Source organism: Ovis canadensis, chromosome 24 (genome assembly GCF_042477335.2).
Source record: "Ovis canadensis isolate MfBH-ARS-UI-01 breed Bighorn chromosome 24, ARS-UI_OviCan_v2, whole genome shotgun sequence".
Taxonomy (NCBI): Eukaryota; Metazoa; Chordata; class Mammalia; order Artiodactyla; family Bovidae; genus Ovis; species Ovis canadensis.
In genome coordinates this window covers 21,668,586-21,689,390 of record NC_091268.1, presented here as the reverse complement: position 1 = coordinate 21,689,390, position 20,805 = coordinate 21,668,586, and the positions used below count along the sequence as shown (strand labels likewise).

The 20,805-nt window shown below is 45.8% G+C and overlaps 1 protein-coding gene across 21 annotated transcripts in view; it reads right to left on the bottom strand.

Annotated features, from left to right (window-relative positions):
- Positions 1-20,805, bottom strand: part of LOC138428933 (RNA binding protein fox-1 homolog 1) — a 436,622-nt gene that overhangs the window by 203,802 nt on the left and 212,015 nt on the right. For 6 of the 21 annotated variants that reach the window (XM_069569883.1, XM_069569892.1, XM_069569893.1 and 3 more), the window contains exon 1: positions 8,695-9,182. The exons of 14 other annotated variants lie outside the window; for them this stretch is intronic. In XM_069569883.1, coding sequence (XP_069425984.1) covers positions 8,695-8,727 — 33 coding nt within the window. In that variant the 5' untranslated portion in view covers positions 8,728-9,182. Of the gene's footprint in view, positions 1-8,628; positions 9,183-20,805 lie in introns of those variants that run through there. One more of the 21 variants, XM_069569897.1, reaches the window with a different exon arrangement.

Below are 20,805 nucleotides of genomic sequence, written 5' to 3'. Positions count from 1 at the left end.
AGAGAGGGAGAGAAAGCATGAGTGGGCACCAGGCAGAACCTTCTCCCCGGGCCCAGACACAACAGCTCCCCGGATGTCGCGTGGGTGCCAGGGTAGTGCCCAGAGCCTGATTTGGGTACCATCTTCATCAGACCGTATAAGGATGAAGTAACCATCACCAGGGCCTCCCTGGTGGCTCACTGGTAAAGAACCCGCCTTCCAATGCAGGAGGCATGGGTTCCATCCCTGGGTGGGGAAGATCCCCTGGAGAAGGAAATGGCAACCCACTCCAGTATTCTTGCCTGGGAAATTCCACAGACAGAGAAGCCTGGCAGGTTACAGTTCAGGTGGCCACAAAGAGTCAGACAGGACTTAGCAAATAACAACAACAGAACAGTCATCACTGAGACAGCCCCACTGTACAGATGCAGAAATCAAGGCTCTGAAAGGTGGAAGACCCTTTCGCATGTCTTCCAGCCACACACTGTGAGAGTCTGTGTTCTGCACTGGATTTTTCTGGCAGGTCTTTCTCATTTCATTCCCATTTTGGAACATGTGAGGCTGTAGTTGTCGCCAGTGACAGCGGAGCCTTGATTTGATACTTAAAATGCCAAGAGAGATTAAATTGAACGTGTGTGTTCTTGAGAGGAGAGACAATTCGTGTAAGTATTAGAATTTAATCAACATTTTATGTGCTTTGGCTCACATAATGGGATGGGGGTGGTGGTCCTTGCAAGGGTCACTCTGTGTGTGTGTGTGTGTGTGTGTGTGTTTGTGTGTGATATTCTCAGAGCCAACATGAAGTGGCTGATGAAAATTCAAGACCTAATTTGGACAACGATGGCCCTCTATGATAGTCTCATTTTAAGTGTCTCTGCAAAACATGGATTTGACTCTTGGCCTCATTAATCAGTGCCTCCCCCCAATTCCCTGACTAATTTTTTTTTTTATAAGCAGAGCATTATATAACAATTCACCCTTCAGATCCAGGCAAAACATGCAATGTGATAATTACAGTCAAGTCAAAAGAATAAAAAAAGAAGAGTTCAAATGCTTCCCTTTCAGGAAACCTGTCTCTCCACCCCCACCCCCACAACTTTACTACCCTACATACATACGCACGCGCACACACACACACACACACACACACACACACACACAGCATCAGAGACTATAACCCAGAGGTCTAAATTTTCCATGGTCTTAAGAAATAGGATTGCACAGCCAGAGAGAGACAGGGAAAGCTTAGCAATTAAGCCCACCAAATAGTTCCCTCTCCCATTGTCTGTGGTCAATTAGATGTGACTTCAGCCCTCCTGTAATGATACCAGGGCAACGATGTCAGAATCTCTCCCATCTCCAGAGTCCCTGCCACTGACATTTGAGAGCATCTTCAGCCCAAGCAACTTGAGTGCAACAAAACCCATTACGACAGAGAGGGTAGAAAAAAAAAGTTTATTCTCAGAGCGGTGCCAAGAGCGGGTGCATTTGTTTAGAAGGAACCTTAATTAGAATGTTAAAGACGACGCTTGTAAGAGAACAGCGCATAGGATAAGTTTAAAACATTTTACGAGTGAAAACACCCCCAGCAGGCCCTTTCCTCCCCTGGACTAATTTCTCCAAATGTCTGTGCCATCGGAAGCAAAAATGCACAGCCGTGGATTTCTTGGCAACGTGTTTTCACAGCACTTTGGGAGCTGAAGGTCCGACTGTGCTGGGGTTGGATCGCTTGAGGTGCAAAGTTAGCTATCTCTCCTTGGGAAACCACATTCGCCGTCACTGTAGCTCACTGCTCAGCCTCTCCAAGGATAAGCCCGGTTCCCTCTCAGGGGACACCTCCACTCCCAGCCCACCACCTGCAGATGTGGCCGAGCCCCACGTGACCCAGCCTGGCTGACCAAAGAGAGCGCTCTCCTCTCACGGCCACAGTGATGGGGACTCATGCCCGTCCCTCTAAGCCGGTTAGCAAATTGACCCCTTGCCATTCCTGAGAAGCTTAATCCTGGGACCTGACTGGCGTTCAGGGAGGAAGTTCCTTCACTACGATGACTGGTAACTGGAAAACATAATAGGAGCTTGGAGCTACCAAGAAATGCCCCTTGAAAGGGGGCCTCCCTAAAGCAGAAGCCGACCTGGAGGAAAACGGAGCCCAGAAATGGAGACACAGACCCACTGAGTCCCCCTGACGTCATCTGAAGTCTTGGACCCATCTCTTTCTGCAGTCAGTAATGATGCTGTTTAAATTCCATAACTCAGTAAATGTCTGTGTAAGTCCGATTTTCCATTACATGCAACCAAAAAGGTCTTGACTAATACCAAGAAAAAAAATACTGTGTATCAGCCGACTAGCATTCTTTTCTTCTACAGGGCTGCTCAAAGAACATAGACTTGTGCACAGAAATTCCATGCAACGCAACTTCTTTCTGGCTCATAAGAAGTCCTAGAAGCTTTGGGACCTTGAGAATCCTCCAAAGGGAAATACACTGGGACAGATTTTCACTTCCGCCCAAAGATCTATTTCAGCCTCTCCTGCCCCTCCCGTCACTTGTCTCTGAAAGACAGTCTTGTGAAAAACACCAAGGGAGCCTGAAATGCTCACAGGATCAGGGGTAGAGAGAGATGGTCAGTATAGACACAGCTTTCCTTGCTCCGCCTTCAGTAGAAATTCTTTCCCTGGAACGTATACGCCCACCTAGCCTTTCCGCATGGCAGAGCCATCTCAGGAAGAGAGAACCAGTCCTGTGTGCTTCTGCAAAACAGCAGCCGCTCTGCGCTAGGACCTGACCTCTCTCTGCACTGCCCAGGGAAGGGCTTGACCTCAGGAAGCGTACGGTCTCTTTATCCTCTCAACAACATCATGTCTTCCTGTTTGCTGCCTCCTGTGCTTGGGAAGTTCTCCCCTACTCCCTTGCCTGGCTAGTCTCAGCTTCTCTCTCTCTCTTTTTTAATATTTATTTATTTACTTTGGCTCTGCTGGGTCTTCATTGCTGTGCAGGCTTTTCTCTAGTTTAAAGGGTGGGGCTACTCTCAACTTGCGGTGTGTGGGTATCTCACTGTGGTGGCTTTTCTTTGGAAGCTCAGGCTTTAGGCACATGGGCTTCAACGCTGTGGCTCCTGGGCTCAAGAGCACAGGCTCAGTAGTCGTGGCGAATGGGCTTTGTTGCCCTCCGGCACGTTGGATCTTCCTGGACCAGGGATTGAACCCGTGTCTCCTGCACTGGCAGGAGGATTCTTTACCGCTGAGCCACCAGGGGAGCCCTCGGCTTCTCTTGGAGGTTCCAGATCCCCTAGCCAGTCTCCTTGACAATTACATCACATCAGCTGCCTGTCCTCTAAGCTCCATCACAGCTTTGCTCACTTCCCACATAACTCGAGGTACCGCCATTGCCTGATGATTTGCCTGTGAACGTCCAGAGGGTAGAAGACTGTGTCATATTCTCTGCTCTATCCCCAGGGTTCCAAAGCACACTAGCTGCAAAGTCAACAGACCCCAGTATTTGCTAAGTGAGTGCATGCTTAGACAGTGAACTCTGGGCTCTGTCAGGCTTCATTTGGTAACAGGATGGAGGGGGTGGGGATAGGAGAGGGATGGGCAAATGAACTCTGGAAGAAATCTGGCCCATGGCTTGTTTTTGTAAATAAAGTTTTATTGGAGCATAACCATGCTCACTGTGCCCCAATGTCAGAGTTGAGTCACTACGACAAGAGACCACATAGCCCACAGAGCCTAAACTATTGAACTATTGGGGGCCCTTTGCAGAAAAGGTTTTCTCATCATTTTGGGGGACTTATCATGAATCATGGGGACATCAGTTAAGAAGCTGTGGTTGCACAAATAGTTTGGGCAGGAAATACAGTCAGTGGTGAAGCAGGGAGAGAAAACGGGGTGCCTTCTCCCTAAACCAAGGACGGGGTGGCTAGCCAGACTTGAAGATCAACAGTGTTAAGCATGGTGGGAGAAGGATGCCATAGAATCTTTTCCAGAATGTTCTTTATATCACCAGACATCTACATTGTACACACAGGTTCATCAAACCCAGCAAAAGTGGGCTTATGAGAAGAGCAATGATGGTGCCACACTTCTCTGCTCCATCTGAAAGACGTCCTCTTCAAACCAGAGCCCAGAAGACAAAGCGAGTAACTCACACCTAGCGGGCATCAGGCATGGTGCTGAGCATTTTTACAGCAAAAGTCCTTAAGCAAGGATGATTTCTTCCCAGGAGACATGAAGCAATGACTAGAGACGCTTTCGTTCGTCACAACTGGGGATTAAGTAGCACCACCAGCAGCTAGAGCATCTAGGGGGCCAGAGATGCTGCTGAACTCCCTACGATCCACAGGATCACCCCACCCCACCGCCAAGGATTATCCAGCTCTGAAGGCTAATAGTGCCAAGGTCTAGACTCTGCTTTACATCTGGAATCCCACTTTATTTCGTTGTAAAGGATACTGTGGCCCAGAACTGGTAAATAATATTGTGAGGTCACAGCCACAGGTATTGCTGAGGAAAGCCAGGAGCTGAACCAGAGCTGTGTTTATCCCATGCCAAGGTATCTCTCATCTGGCAAGAAGATTCCCTGGTGGGGAGATACGTCTCTGATTTTAAATAAATAAGCCACTCTCTGTCACATATACAGTGACGCTGAGACCCGTTTTCCGTCAGGTGGCATGTCAGGTGCTAGGGTCAGTCAGTTGCTCAGTCATGTCCAACTCTTTGTGACCCCGTGGACTGTAGCCCTCCAGGCTCCTCTGTCCATGGTTTTTTCCAAGAGAGAGTACTGGAGCAGGTTGCCATTTCCTTCTCCAAGGCATCTTCCCTACCTGGGGATGGAACCTTCGTCTGTTTCATCTCCTGCACTGGCAAGCATATTCTTTACCACTAGTGCCACGTGGGAAGCCCCCAGGTGCTAGGGTATTTGATTCAAAGAGGCCAAACTTCCGATTGCCAGACTGGGGAGGGGCGAGGGGTATCCTTTGGCAAGTGTTAGAATAGCAGCTTGGGAAATTTCCACCACCTCAAGCCTGAAGCCTGGCTTCTGAAGGCTCTGAGGTTCTGAGAGGCAACGGCACGGGCCAAGTAGGGGCACCACTGGAGCCAGGACAAACCCCCAACCTCCACCCAAACCTGAACCAATCTGGCAGAACCAGGGTTCAGCCCAGTTCAGTCCAGTCGCTCAGTCGTGTCCGACTCTTTGCGACCTCATGGACTGCAGTACTCCAGGCCTCCCTGTCCATCACCAACTCCCGGAGTCCACCCAAACCTACGTCTATCGAGTCAGTGATGCCATCCAACCATCTTATCCTCTGTTGTCCCCTTCTCCTCCTGCCCTCAATCTTTCCCAGCATCAGGGTCTTTTCAAATGAGTCAGCTCTTCGCACCAGGTGGCCCAAGTATTGGAGTTTCAGCTTCAACATCAGTCCTTCCAATGAATACCCAGGACTGATCTCCTTTAGTATGGACTGGTTGGATCTCCTTGCAGTCCAAGGGACTCTCAAGAGTCTTCTCCAACACCACAGTTCAAAAGCATCAATTCTTCAGCGCTCAGCTTTCTTTATAGGCCAACTCTCACATCCATACATGACCACAGGAAAAACCATAGCCTTGACTAGACGGACCTTTGTTGGCAAAGTAATGTCTCTGTTTTTTAATATGCTATCTAGGTCGGTCATAACTTTCCTTCCAAGGAGTAAGTGTTTTTTAATTTCATTGCTGCAATCACCATCTGCAGTGATTTTGGAGCCCAGAAAAATAAAGCCAGGATGCTCAACTCTAACAGACAGTGTCCATGGTAGCCAAGGAGTCTACAGGTAGCACTCAAGTCCTTGGAGCCTGAGATGCACTCCCATTCCTGGAGTTCTCAGACAGATGTTGGTGGGACCCCCTGCGGTTTCTTATTAACACTGACAACCATTCCAAAGAGACCCTAATTAATATTCCCAACATTTGCACTTTGAGCTAATTACATCTAATATTTAATTAAGATCATCGTTCTTCCTATGGAATTATTTTTCACCTTCAAAGGGCTTTGGAGATGTCTTTCTTTCCTCCCTAGTGATGCTCCTGGATTCTTAGCATGGTTGAAAAGAATTTTCTGGAAAAAAATACATTCACCTCGTGCTTGCATGCTAAGTCGCATCAGTCATGTCCGATTCTTTGCAACCCTAAGGACTGTAGCCCACCAGCTCCTCTGTCCATGAGATCTTCCAGGCAAGAGTACTGGAGTGTGTTGCTGTGCCCTCCTCCAGGGGATCTTCCCAACCCAGGGATCAAACCTGTGTCTCTTATATCTCTGGCTTTGGCAGGTAGGTTCTTTACCACTTCCGCCACTTGGGAAGTCCTTATTCCCATTAAGGGCATCTTCTCCACTCCAGGTCAAGACAAGTCTTAAGTCACCTGAACACGCTCCAGGGAGGGCAGTGGGGGGAAATGAGGGGAAGCTGATGTCAATTTCATGTTGGTGGCGGGGACAGGCAACAATTATCCAGAGCATGCTGGCTAGACATTCTCTGATTTGCAGAAGCTCCCTCCATCCGTCTGTGCTGTGCTTAGCTTCTCAGTCGTGTCCGACTCTTTGTGACCCCATGGACTGCAGCCCGCCAGACTCCTATGTCCATGGGATTCTCCAGGAAAGAATACTGGAGTGGGTTGCCATGCCCTCCTCCAGGGGTTCTTCCCAACCCAGGGATCGAACCCAGGTCTCCAAAACTGCAGGCGGATTCTTTACTATCTGAGGATCATCCCTCTCCTCTAACGCCAAATGCCTGCTTTTCCCAAATAAGTGGAATGATCACAGAGATGCTGATGTTTCCTGAGTCAGGGTGCTTGTGGGAGTATTGAGTTGACAGCGGAGGGTGATTCTGCCTTGCATGTACCTCCACATCATCCCTGAGGCTGGGAAAGACTGAGGGCAGGAGAAGGGGATGATAGAAGATGAGATGGTTGGACTGACTCAATGGACATGAGTTTGAGCAAACTCTGGGAGACAGTGAAGGTCAGGGAAGCCCGGCGTGCTGCAGTCCACGGGGTCTCAACTTAGTGACTGGACAACCACATCATCGGGGGGAGGGGCTTCAAGTGATTTTGCAACCCTAGCATCTGATTGTCAATGCCTGGACTTCCCTGGGGCACTGCTGAATACACACAAGGGAAGAAAAAGATGCCAAGACCTCGTGTTTTCCAACCCACCCTTGGCTGCTGCAGAACTGGGTAGAAATTTGAAATCAAGAGCATCTATTAGGATAAATGGAAAAGAAACTTCTTCGTCCTCCTGGGCCAAACTTCAATTAGAACAGCAGCTCAACAGCAGCCAGATGACGTGGGAACCACCCCACCTCCCTCATTCCCCGAAACACCCCGGTGGGTAGTTTGCACTCCAGTTACAGAGCGAAAAACGGGTTATTAAAATGCAACCAAGTCTGATTCACCAAAGGAAAAAAAAATGCCATTTCAATTTAAATATTTTACTGAAGCATGAAATAGCCAGGATATTATTGCTATTTTAAGACAAATACCGTAATCTGACCATTAGCATAGTGTGTGGACTTTGCTGCTTGCCGGCATTCAGTGAGACACCCCTCAAATACAAGGAGAATTTCCTGGGTCGCTGAAACATCCCACACCCTTAATTTTCTCAGGAGGCAGAGCCGGGGAGAAAACAGGAGGTGCTTTTCTTTAATATTTTGGTGGGGTTTTGTTGTTGTTAGACATCCCCTTCTCCCGGGCACAGCCCTGAGTGGTTTAATAAAGTAGTTTTGGGAAACTAATAAATGAACCAAGACTGGCAGCCCACCGGACTTGGCAAAATATTTTGGCTCACCATCTAATGCAAAGCACATTTCAACTGCAGAAAAGAGTCCTTACGTGGCAGAGCACGGAACGGATTTATTCTTCTCACCGTGAACTGTCTGACTTTTACTGAGGGGGAAAAGTGCCTGCCAAGGTGGACTTTAAGTATTTTTCTTTCCTGTCTCTGTGTGTGTTTTCCCATCTCTAATCATCTAACGTCTAGAGCATCCTTTCTCCTTTTGCGTCTGAAATTTACCCATTCCCAGTCCCTATCTCGTCCCCTCAAACCTCTTCTGGCCTAAACATCGCCCCTCTAGTAAAGAAATGTACGGGAATGGTTCAGTCCTCCTAAACCAATTGATTACACCTCTCCACACCGCCTAGAAAAAGCGGTGTCTCCTGCCCTGGGACCCACTCCTCCCACCAACTCCAACTCGAGAAAGGAGACTGTCCCTTCTCAGCTGCCTGCAGTTCTCCGTCCTGCTGACAGTTTGGTCGACTTGAGTTTCTCAGCCGGGTCTGTTCTACTTCTCTGGCAAGAAATTGCGCATATTCAGAGAAAAGCCTCCTGTGCTGGACGGAAAGGAACTACAACTGCATCATACCCCTGGGGCACTGAAACCAAAGAAGGGAAATGCAAAATCACATCATTAACCTGCGGGTTCGAAGACCAGCTCAGTTATTACACATCAAGCAGAAAAGCCCATGCACACACACACACACACACACACACACACACACACTCACACACACACACACACACACACACACACACACACTTGGCTGAATTCCTCTCCTTTCCCTCCCGGCATGATTCAAGGAGCAAAATCCACATCACACAGAGAGTAACACAGACTTCATACCAAGAAAGGCTTCCGCTCCATTCAAAGCACAGTTTCGAGTGAAACAGGAAAATGGGGGAAATGTACCTGCTGTACCATCCTGCTTCCTTTCTCCTCCATAAACTTAGCAGCTGTGCCAGCGCCACGCCACAGAGCATCTGGCAGGAGAGAGCCTCGATGAGGAGCGCGGGTGTGTGTGCTGTGCAACGTGGGGACGGCGGGGGTGCGGGAGGAGGGGGGGCCAGGGCCGCCCGGCTGACCTCCTCCTCAACATCTGACTGCTCCCCAAACCAGCCCCAGAGGGGACTCCTTCCTGGAGCTGATCCATCAATCACAGCCCACCCCTCCTCTGGCCCCTGCTCCCCCTTTCCGAGTGTACACTGAGCAGATGATTATATAGACGAGGAAGGGGAAAAAAAAAAAAGAAAGAAAACCCACACAGCGCTTGACTACATTAATAGCTGTTTAAAAAACATTAGAAATGCTATCCTCTGCACCGCCCGGAGCTGGAATTTTTCATTACTAAACTAAATATATGGTATGCAAGCAAACTTAGGAATTCCACCGGGAAGCTCGCGTGACTCTCCTATTTTTGTTTTATATTTTCAAGAGGGGATGGGCAGGGGTGGGGGGAATGCCAAAATGAGAAGGGGAGGAGAGGGAAGAGGGAGGAAGACAGAGCTCGAAGAGATAAGAGAGATGGTGATGGATACGTTTTTTAAAAACACACCCTGAGAACACTGCAGATAAATGTATAACAAAGCTGAGTGGTTAATTGTAAATTGATCTTAAAATACTGTCAGGGGCGAGTGTGTGGAAGATGCTCAGGCCTGGCTCCTTGGCAGCCTCTCTGCGTGATCTCAGGCAAGTTGTTACAATGCCCTGGGCTCCAGTTTTTTTTTGTTGTTGTTGTTGTTTTTTTGCTTCTGTTTAATGGGGAACATGATGAGTGACTTCACAGGGTAATTGTGAGAAGATCATGATAAAAATCAAAAAACAAACACGCACGGCGCCCTGCCTCAGAGGATGCGCTAGATAAACAGCTTCATTCATCACATTCAGTAACGTGGTGAGCAAAATCCAAAACCATCTTTGTCCCCGAGGACCCAACTGGAAGGACCTGCAGTAGGCTCTGAAGAAAAGGAACCCACCCTTGACCACAGAACGCCAGTTGATGATCAAGGGCATGAAGGAAAATCAGAGCCTCTTGTTTTTCTCTTGTCTTGAACTTCTGTCTCTTCTAAGCTCATTTTTTTTCTTGTTTCCCAATGAGCAAAAATACAACCTCGTACAAAATCCCCTGTGATTTCAATGCCAAATGCTGCCTCTTTATTTAAAGCTGCAAATACTTTGTTCTTCCTTTATTATTAAAACTACAACCACCGCAGTGAAATGTGAACACAATCTCAGTTTTTATTTAGTCATGTCTTTCTGGCTCGCCCAAGGAGAGGTTTCAAGAGACCCATCCACTCTGCATGGACAGCCGCTTATCACTGAGACGCCTGCTTGGAAAGGAGAGATCTCGCTACACTGGAGGGAATGGATGAGGTTTCTGAAGTGATTAAACTTGTAATTAAATTGTATAACAGAGGAGGAGGTGAGGGCGGAGAAGGCTGCCCGGAAGAATTCCACTTTCCTGCTGATCTGTTGGAGGTGCTAGTTCAGGGAGCCCCTGGGTGATTTTTTTTTTAAAATTCCCAGCTTCCCAGGGTTGGAAAGAAAATCTGGATAAACAGTATTTGTGCCATTCTTACAGTCCTATTTCCAATCACAGTCTGGGGATGTGATTATTAATTAATTAATTAAAGTAGGATGAAATTAAGCAGCCCTTGATGGGGAAACGGTGGAAACAGTGTCAGACTTTACTTTTGGGGGCTCCAAAATCACTGCAGATGGTGACTGCAGCCATGAAATTAAAAGACACTTACTCCTTGGAAGAAAAGTTATGACCAACCTAGATAGCATACTCAAAAGCAGAGACATTACTTTGCCGACTAAGGTCCATCTAGTCAAGGCTATGGTTTTTCCAGTGGTCATGTATGAATGTGAGAGTTGGACTGCGAAGAAGGCTGAGCACCGAAGAATTGATGCGTTTGAACTGTGGTGTTGGAGGAGACTCCTGAGAGTCCCTTGAACTGCAAGGAGATCCAACCAGTCCATTCTGAAGGAGATCAGCCCTGGGATTTCTTTGGAAGGAATGATGCTAAAGCTGAAACTCCAGTACTTTGGCCACCTCATGCGAAGAGTTGACTCATTGGAAAAGACTCTGATGCTGGGAGGGATTGGGGGCAGGAGGAGAAGGGGTCGACAGAGGAGGAGATGGCTGGATGGCATCACTGACTCGATGGACGTGAGTCTGAGTGAACTCCGGGAGTTGGTGATGGACAGGGAGGCCTGGCGTGCTGCGATTCATGGGGTCGCAAAGAGTCAGTCACGACTGAGTGACTGAACTGACCGAACCGACTCAGGTTCCTTGGGATTCCCTGGTAGCTCAGTTGGTAAAGAATCCAATCGGCAGTGCGGGAGACCAGGGTTTGATTCTTGGGTCGGGAAGATCTGCTAGAGAAGGGAGAGGCTACCCTCTCCAGTATTCTTGGTGGCTCAGCTGATAATGAATCCATCTGCAATGCAGGAGACCAGTGTTCAATCCCTGGGTCTGGAAGATCCCCTGAAGAAGGGAAAGGCAACCCACTGCAGTATTCTGGCCTGGAGAATTCCATGGACCAGACAGTCCATGGGGTTGCAAAGAGTCGGACAGGACTGAGCACCTTTCACTTTCACTCAGGTTCCCCCTCTCAAAACCGCATCACGAGACGACCAGAGCCCCTTCTCAAAGGACTCGCTCAATAGGTGGACTCAGCAGTCATTCTTACGCGCCACAAGCTCCTTGTCCAACTAATAACTGAAGAGCTAAACTTCTGTTCTTTAATCAAAGGGGTCTTGCTTTCTCCTAGAAAGCAAAAAGTGTGAAACCAGCACAGAAAGAGTCCCCGGTGTTCTGGGAAGTGACAGAGAAAATGCAAAAACCCAAAACACGAAAAAGTCAAAACACTCAACAGAGGAGACTGTTTCAGGTGGAGACAATCAGAGTGATGTAATAGGACATTACTCTTTAGCCCACGAGCCATCAGGTCACTTAGGGGTGGTCCTACAGAGCCAGATGCTAGAACTCCACTCCAGACCCACCAGCTTAAAGTCTCTGAGGGTGGGTGGGATCCAGCCTTGGGCGCTGTGTAAAGGTGCCTCAGACTATTCTTATACACAATTTTGGGGTGAAATGTATTGTTTTCAAATTACAGGTGTGATCCCTTGGGATGTAAAACTCTGGTGGGGGTTATGGCACCAACAGTCTCTAAATGAAATAAACTATACCACACTGGGAAAGAATAGAATAGAGCAAGAGAAATGTTTCATGAAACTTTTATGCGGGTGAATTGGGTTGTGATGTAAAATCTTTTATAGATCGCAATAAAATAAGTAAAATAAAAAACTCTGTGCTGGGTAATTTCCCTGTTGGTTACCATCTAACTTTTTATTGGTGCTGTGACTACGGGGTGGGAGACAAATGCTGAAAAATCAGAAACTCAATGGTGGAACTATTGTGTATCCCATTTCCTCATTTATTAACATAAATCAAAAACATTCTCCTTCCTAAAAAAAACAAAACAAAACAAATATTCTCCTTCCTGATGAGGCTCTTGTGATGCTCTAGGGATCAAATCTATGGGAATGTGTTTCATAATGTAGAAAGTCCTTGAGCATATATACCCACTGTAGGGATGAAATCAGTCCCCTTTCTAGTCCAGCAAAGTTCTTTCTTCTCTGAAAAACACATGTGCAGGTGTGGATTCATTCTACTGTGTGCCAGGCACTTTAATCCCCATAATCACCACCACCCCCAAGAGACAGATATTATGGTCCTTTTAAAGGTAAGAACACTGAGGCTCCAAATAGGTGAAAAGATATTTCCCACTATGGGAGTCTGTAAATTTTCGTAAATGGTGGAACCCAGATCTTGAACCTGATTTGGTGTTATTGAAGAGTTCCTGTCACTGAATCCATGCTAAGGTGAAGATGGAGATGATATTGATGATAAAGACGATGGGGATGATGATGGTGGTGGTGATGATAAAGACGGAGATGAAGGTGGTGATAAAGAAGACGATATAGCGATGATGATGGTGGTGATGAAGCTGATGATGACGGTGATGAAGAAGATGATAAAGACGGAGATGATGGTGGTGATGAAGATGATGATACAGAGATGATGGTGATGAAGCTGATGGTGGTGATGAAGATGATGGTGATGATAAGAAAATCTTCTTGAGCACTAACTATGTACTAGTCACTGTTTTTGGCACCAAAGATACAAGATTCAATAAAGCAGCTTTGCCTATATTATCATATTTGATAAGAACCCAATGTGGCACCTACCATCATTCTCTTTTTAAGCGAGGTGGAGTTATCGGGTCAGCCATAAGGTTCATTCAGGTTTTTCATAACATCTTACAGAAGAACCCAAATGAACCTTTTGGTCAATCCAGCACTTCTTGCTACTCACACAACTAGAAAAAGCTAGTTACCCAAATCCACCAGACTCCTAAGCCCCACATCTTTAAACACTTGGAGATGGGTTCAAAGCTGACCTCCAAGTCAGCTTACAAACTGATCTTATAGTTTGTAAGGTGAGTATACAAACCTTGGTTTCCTAACTACATGAGCTTACCAAAAAATAAAAAAAAAAATCCCTGGAACAAAGAGCTCTGAAATTGCTCTGGGACCATAATTCACAAAAAACCAACAACCACGATAACAGGAATCCATGTCACAGATTGGAGAGAAAGCAATTTGTTTCATTTCGCTTTCCCAGGCTCCGCAGGGAGGCACAGAGGAGAGGCCAGGAGCCACCTTGCCGCGGCTGAAAGCCCCAGCCCCAGAAACATGAAGCATGGGAGGCGGGGCGGATTTTCAACAGTGAGGTGTCACGCTTACGAAACATTCCGTCCTGACTTTCCATGTGGAGCCACAGAAGGCAACGGAGAAGCTGTTTTTCTCAACTCCTTAAAAGTTAGGAACAATCAAATATTTATGGCACTTGGTGTTAATCAGTAGCCTTGACATGGTGGCTTATGAGGTGGTATTTCCAAAGAGAAACATGCTTGTGTCAAAAAAAAAGAATCATTAGCCTCTGGAGCAAGTGAAGTTCCCAGCCAACAATCTTGGGCACTTAAGAACAGGGGCTTTCTTATCCTGCTCACTGCATCCACAGGGTCTTAGAGGACCCTGACTTGTCCTTTAAAATCCTTGTCAAAGTCTGACATGATGTACACTTTGATTTTGACATTATGTGTATTTTTACATTATGTATATTGGGTTGGCCAAAAACTTTATTTGGGTTTTCCTGTAAGACTGCAGTCCTCACCAAGGCCTGGTTTCGTGAAAGACAATTTTTCCAGGGACCAGGGAGGGAAGGGGTATGGTTTTGGGATGATTCAAGCGCATTCCATTTATGGTGCACTTTATTTCTGTTGGACTTCCCTGATGGCTCAAATGGTAAAGAATCTGCCTGCAATGCAGGAGACTTGGGTTTGATCCCTGGGTCGGGAAGATCCCCTGGAGAAGGGAATGGCTACCCACTTCAGTATTCTTGCCTGGAGAATTCCATGGACAGAACAGCCTGGCACACTATACACCACGAGGTCACAAAGGGTTGGACACGACTAAGTGACCAACATTCACTCACTTATTTCTAGTGCTATTACATTAGCTCCACCTCAGGTCATCAGGCATTAGATCCTGGAGGTTGGGGGACCCTTCTGTAAGATATTATGGTAAAATCTGCAGTTTGAGGTCTGTCTTCAACTAGACTGTAAACTTCATGAGGGCAGGAACCCCTGCTGTTTTTTTCTCACCACTGTTGCCTGGAGCATCTTAAAGAGTGGTACGCACATGCCCATATTCCAAGTGTTTTGTCCCTTGAAAAATTCTCAGGTCCCGATGAGAATTAAGATATGCTCTGATTCACCCAGTAACTCAGGGAGCTGAGAAACAAAGTCAAACCATCAAGGGTTGCTCTGTTGGAAAAAAAAAAAAATTCCCTACTGAAATATCCCAACATCATACTGAAAGATTTCTTCTTGGAAAGCCATGCGGCATAGGGATTCACTTCTCTGTCTACGAAATAGCTGTAAATGCCTTATTATAGCCCATTATACATTTTTAAAAAGTACCAGGCAGAATAGCAGCTTGACACTGAGTTCATTCTCAGCATTAGATAATGGTAGCCGCTTGATATACATGTCTAACTTCATGTTTACAGGAACTGTGTTTTTACTAAACTTATTTGTTATCAAACCCATTTCACAGATAAAGAAGCAAATGGTTTCTGGAAGCTAGTAAGTGGCAGATGTGTGGTCACTCACTCACTCGTGCCCAGCTCTTTGTCGCCCCATGGACTGTAGCCCCCCAGGTTCCTCTAGCCATGGACTTTCCCAGGCAAGAATACTGGAGGGGGTTGCCATTTCCTCCTCCAGGGGATCCTCTTGACCCAAGGATCGAACCCGTGGCTCTTGTGTCTCCTGTACTGGCAGGCGGGTTCCTTCCCAGTGAGCCACCAAATGTCAGAGGCAGACCTCAAATCCACATCTTTCTCCGAAGCTGAGGTTCCTTCAAGGATGCTCTGATTGGCCTCTTTGTTGGCCAAGATGGGCGCTGTTATCTGTAAGGGCTATGGTAGAACTATTTCAATCACAAATTATTTTCTGAAGTATTCTAGCCAAAGTCAGAAGTTACCAAAAAGGCATGAGATCTTGTTCTTGTCATCTCAAGATCCAGAACCCAAGAGGGGTTAGTAGTGTTAATGATGATGATGGTGAGTATACCATTATTAATAACAGCAAGAATATAATTGGAAGGGCTTCCCTGGTGGCTCAGTAGTAAAGAATCCACCTGCCAATGCAGGCAACACAGTTTTGATCCCTGATCTGGGAAGACCCCGTGTGCCACGGAGCAACTGAGTCTGTGCACCACAGCTATTGAGCCTGTGCTCTAGACCCTGGGAGCTGCTGCTACTGAAGCTCATGTGCCCTAGAGCCCAAGCTCCGCAACAAGAGAAACCACTGGAATGAGGAGCTTGCTCACTGCAACTGGAGAGTAGCCCCTGCTTGCCCCTAGAGAAAAGTCTGTGCAGCAACGAAGAGCCAGGACAGCCAAAAATAAAAATAAATAAATACGGATATAATTAGAATGGCTCTCAACATACGCATCTATTGCCCTAAGTGTTGTATAAATGTCACTCCCTCAGTGCACTCCACAGCCTCCATCATTATCTTCATTTTATAGACGGGCAGCTTTGAAAGACTATGCAAATAATCTGCGATCACCCCCAGAGGCAGGATGAAAATCATAGTTTGACCAATCTAATTCTGACGGCAAAGCAAGAAGCTGAAAAAAAAAAATTCAGGCCAGTTACTCTGTGTTCTTCATCCAGTTTCCCCCAACGTAATCTCTCACACAACTACAGGAAACTGTCAAAACCAGATACTTGACATTGCAGGACCACGTTCATGGCCGCAAACACAAAGGGAATTTAGGGCAGCAAAAGTTCAGCCATCCCCTTTTGCATCCATAGCATGGCCTCACTGTTATTGCCACACATCCCTGAGTGCCAGTTGGAGCTGCCCACCACCATCCCAGACAGAGTGGTGCAGACAGAAGGGCAGATGAACTCATTGACAATTGAACCAAGCAAATAAATATTAGCAGAAACTGTTTCCATAATGGAAGGAACAGATCAACACATTTTAACTCATCATTCCACAAAGACCCTTCATCTCCTGGGTATGGAGGAAACCTTCAATCCACAATCGAAATCCTTTTACAAGGAGCTATTTTGTAAAGAAGGGGGAAAAACAGAAACGTTCTTGCCACCACCACCAGGGTAACATCAGCATCAAATTTCTATCCAAGATGAACTTCAAAGACTTGCACCATTGCTAACATTACTACATTTAACCATATCCACAACAAGAAAAGAATGCCTTGTGTTCCCCTACAGAGCTTGCTTACAGTTGCCCTGCAGATACGACGGGATAATATTGCGGTGCTCCTTACTCCATTGTAGCTATCCAGGGGATTCTCTGCCTGCATCTGAAACAGGAAACTAATAGATGTGGTGTAAGACAACTTTCTCTGTAAGAGAGGGCGTTGCTGTACATACGGCAAGCACCAAGTAGCCCAGAGCAGTGCCAGCTCCACCGTGGATGTTGCTAATTGAAGCAACCTCGCTCACATCACATTATGAAAACTGAATTTTCTACCTATCAGGAAAGTTTATTTCCCAATGACACTAATCGACATTTCTTCCTTGGTCTTCTCTCAAAGGTGGATCCTAAACATCGCTGAGATAACCCATGACCTTGAGGAGACATGACATTGTTAAGATACAGAAGCTATGTACCACCTCCACATAACTTATCATGAATTTCCAGAACCAAACCTTTGAGGCTTCCGTTTTTATTTTTTTGGTGTTTTCAGTTATCCAATCTCCCTTGTTGTTGTTCAGTCACTAAGTTGTGTCTGACTCTTTGTGACCCCATGGACTGCAGCCTGTCAGGCTTTCCTGTCCTTCAACTATCTCCCAGATAGTGAAGAGTTTGCTCAGACTCATGTCCATTGAGTCAGTGATGCCATCCAAACATCTCATCCTCTGTCACCCCCTTCTCCTCCTGCCCTCAATCTTTTCCAGCATCAGGATCTTTTCCAATGAGTCTTTTCCAATCTCCCTACATGGCTATTATGAGCCTCACCAAAGAATGTAAATTCCTTCAAGGCAGGGACTTGCCATCTTCATCTTTAACACTTCCCTCTTTTTCTTCCGTCCTTTGTAATCAGGTGTTTGACATGATAAATATCTGTTGGCTTGCATTCACCTTACTTGTAGAAAGATGTCTAATCTGGTTAAGGCAACAGGCAAAGATGATAAAATATGACCTTGTCTTTCATTGTGCGTTGCATAAGTTTTAGCCTCTAATAGTTTGCCAACTTGAAAAAAAAGGCTGTCACAAAATGAATTATACTTGGATTTGGAAGAAATGAAATTAGGAGAGACTGCCAGAAAGCAAGGGCAATGAACTATTCAAATAGGCAAGAACTTGATATTCACGCCGTTGTTTCAGTAGCAAAGTACTGGGCATCTTTGGTATGGCAGGTCCTCTGCTAGCTTCAGGGGCCACAGTGGTGACAAGGATTCATGCAGCCCAGAAACCTCTGCAGCTCTAAGTTGGCAGAAGTCACAGAATAACCCGGGAATGTACAGTTTGATGGGGTATGTGCCACAAGAAGAGAAATATACAGAGCTAAGAGAACTCGCCAATCCCCTATGGTTTATCAGGGAGGGCTTTCCAGAAGAACTGATGTTAAACCTCGAGTTGAAGGGTAGGTACAAAACAGCCAGATGGTACGAAACAGGTTGATAAAATCATGTGTGGAAAGGCCAGTTTAATGCTGCAGAAGGAGGAAATAGCTCATACCTGGGGTGGCAGAATCAGTGGACACGAAGTAAAAGAAAGTGGTGAGGTTATTTTCAGAGCCATGGGTGAGCTGAGACAGAGACCTGGAGGCTACTGGATTGTAAGGCCCTCGAGGGAAGAGGCCTGAATTATCTGGGCCCTTGAGGGAAGGTCTGCATTACTGAATATCACCTTCCCAGGAGTGTTTGAATGGCATGCATAGAGCAGATGCTGAGAAACATCTTGGCAAGTCACAGAGTAAATGTAATGCTGGTAAATAAAGTCAAGGGAAGAGTGAAGAAAAATAAAAGGGAGGGATCTGATCTTTTAAACTACACTGTTTGATGATACCTTTTCTCTTGAGGAAACTCAAATGTTTGAAACCGAAGAAATAAATCAATAACTCGAGTGGTCAGTTTAGGTAAATAAATATGATAGAGTTTCTCACTCTCACCATAGACATCATCACAGTTGCTTAGCCAATGATACAACGTAAAGGCTTCTGGGAGCATTCAAACAGGGTCTGTTTGAACCTCCATACCACATTGGAAAGTAGGTAGGATGGGTACCATATATACTCATTTAACAGAAGAGAAAGTTGAGGCCAATAACTCAGTGACATGCAGAAGAGAAAGTTGAGGCCAATAACTCAGTGACATGCTCAAGTTCAGACAGCAAACACATTCTAGCTAAGATCTGAACTCTAGATACACTTCCATTACATTACACGGCTTCCTAAATTTTTCATCCATATGACCCAAATGTCTGGCTATATCAACAGACTTGATTGCATGATGCATTTCTGGGTTTCTTCCATCCTCATTCCATAAACTTTTATACAGAGAATAAGAGAAATAAACAGGGCCAGTATGACAATTGAAATTCCCATCAGAACAAACGGGAGATAAAACTTTATTGGCTTTACAAATTCAATACAATCCAACTTGGCATGAACATGCCAGTATTGAAGTTATTGCTATTTGTAAAAGAGTAAGTCAAGAGAGCAAGAGTACTGGAGTGGGGTGCCGTTGACGTCTCTAAAGTCAAGCGAGACTGAAAACAGAGAACTCCATTTTCCTAAGTGAAGAACCAAGTTCAGTAACTGGTGCTGCCCCAACACAAGGGCCTCTTGAGCCCTGGACCTTCAAACAAAGCACCACTGGAGACTGGAAAACCTTGAATTCTTTACATATGTTTGGTCAGTGCACAAGTATTTTCCTATAGCTAAAGATGTGTGATGTTTTAAGGATATCTGCCTCCAAGAATGCTGAGCCGAGAACAGCACACAGTTTGGAGTAAAACAGGGCTGGACTGATTTAAAGACGAGGTTTTGCAAAATGTCAAGGTGGATCCAAGGAGAAGAGTGAAATTTTGAAAATATGGAAGAAGTTCACCTTATTTGTATATAAGAGAGAATGTGCCTATTGACAAGACATTTTATTTAGATACAACAGCGTGTAAGTCTGGCCAAATAAAGTGTGTGATCACTCTGTGTACAAATGAAGATACTGAAGTTAATTTATCTGAACAGTTCTGAGGCAGTTTTAGCTAGGACACTGAGGCTGATGGAAGTGAAGTACATTTAATTCAAAAGACCTTCAAGCAGCATATGTAAATATTTTCAAATGCGATAACTGCAAAGCAGGTGCCTTTGCAGAGTGGAACTGCCCATCAATAATATTCATCCTCTTCACGTCCAGTTTTCCTTGTTTGATTTTTAACCTGCCTATCTTTTTCAGACAAAATGGAATATGCTTGGGACCCACCCAGAGTAGAGAAAAAGATGGTCCTTATAGTCAAGTATTATTGATTCATGGATCTGATTTAGGTTTAATGAACACATGCTGTTATAATGAACACGTGCTGTTAAAGGTTGAATTGTGCTCCCCCCATCAACTTTTTGAAGTTCTCGCCCCCTCTATCTCACAATGTGACCTTACTTGGGAGTGGAGTCACTCACTCCTTAAGATCTGTGCAGGTGTCTATCTTGTGGTCCCACCTCAGTCTGTCCTATTGTGTGGCCGCGAGCCACGTGTGGCCACTGAGCAGCTGGAGTGTAGTAATCAGACATAAGGCGTATTGCAGGCACAAAATGCACACTGAATTTCAGAGACAAGGTACAAGGAAAAGAATGCAAAGTATCTGTCTAATAGTTTTATTTTGATTGCAGGTTGAAATGATAATACTTTGGAGACATTGGATTAAATAAAACATTTTCAGTTATGTTGAGACGTACTACTGGGTTGAATAAAATCTTGAAATTAAATTTACCTGTTTCTTTTTACTGAGTTTAATGTGACTACCAGAATTACAAAAAAGAAAAAATCTATGTGCGGCTTATGTTATCTTTCTGCTGGTCCTTGGTGGCGATACCCATTGGTTCAAGTGTTATATAGAGCTGGGGTGGATTTATGCTTGTCATTGACTAACTGATGGGCATAGTGGCTCAGCAGTAAAGAATCCGCCTGCAGTGCAGGAGACGTGGGTTCGATCCCTGGGTCAGAAGGATCCCCTGGAGAAGGAAATGGCAACCCGCTCCAGTATATTGCCTGGAGAAATCCCATGGACAGAGGAGCCTGGTGGGCTACAGTCCATGGGGTTGCAAGAGTCAGACATAACTTAGCAATTAAGCCACCACCAATTGATGGGCAGAACTAGGAGTGAACTCAGACCATTGAAATATGAAGCC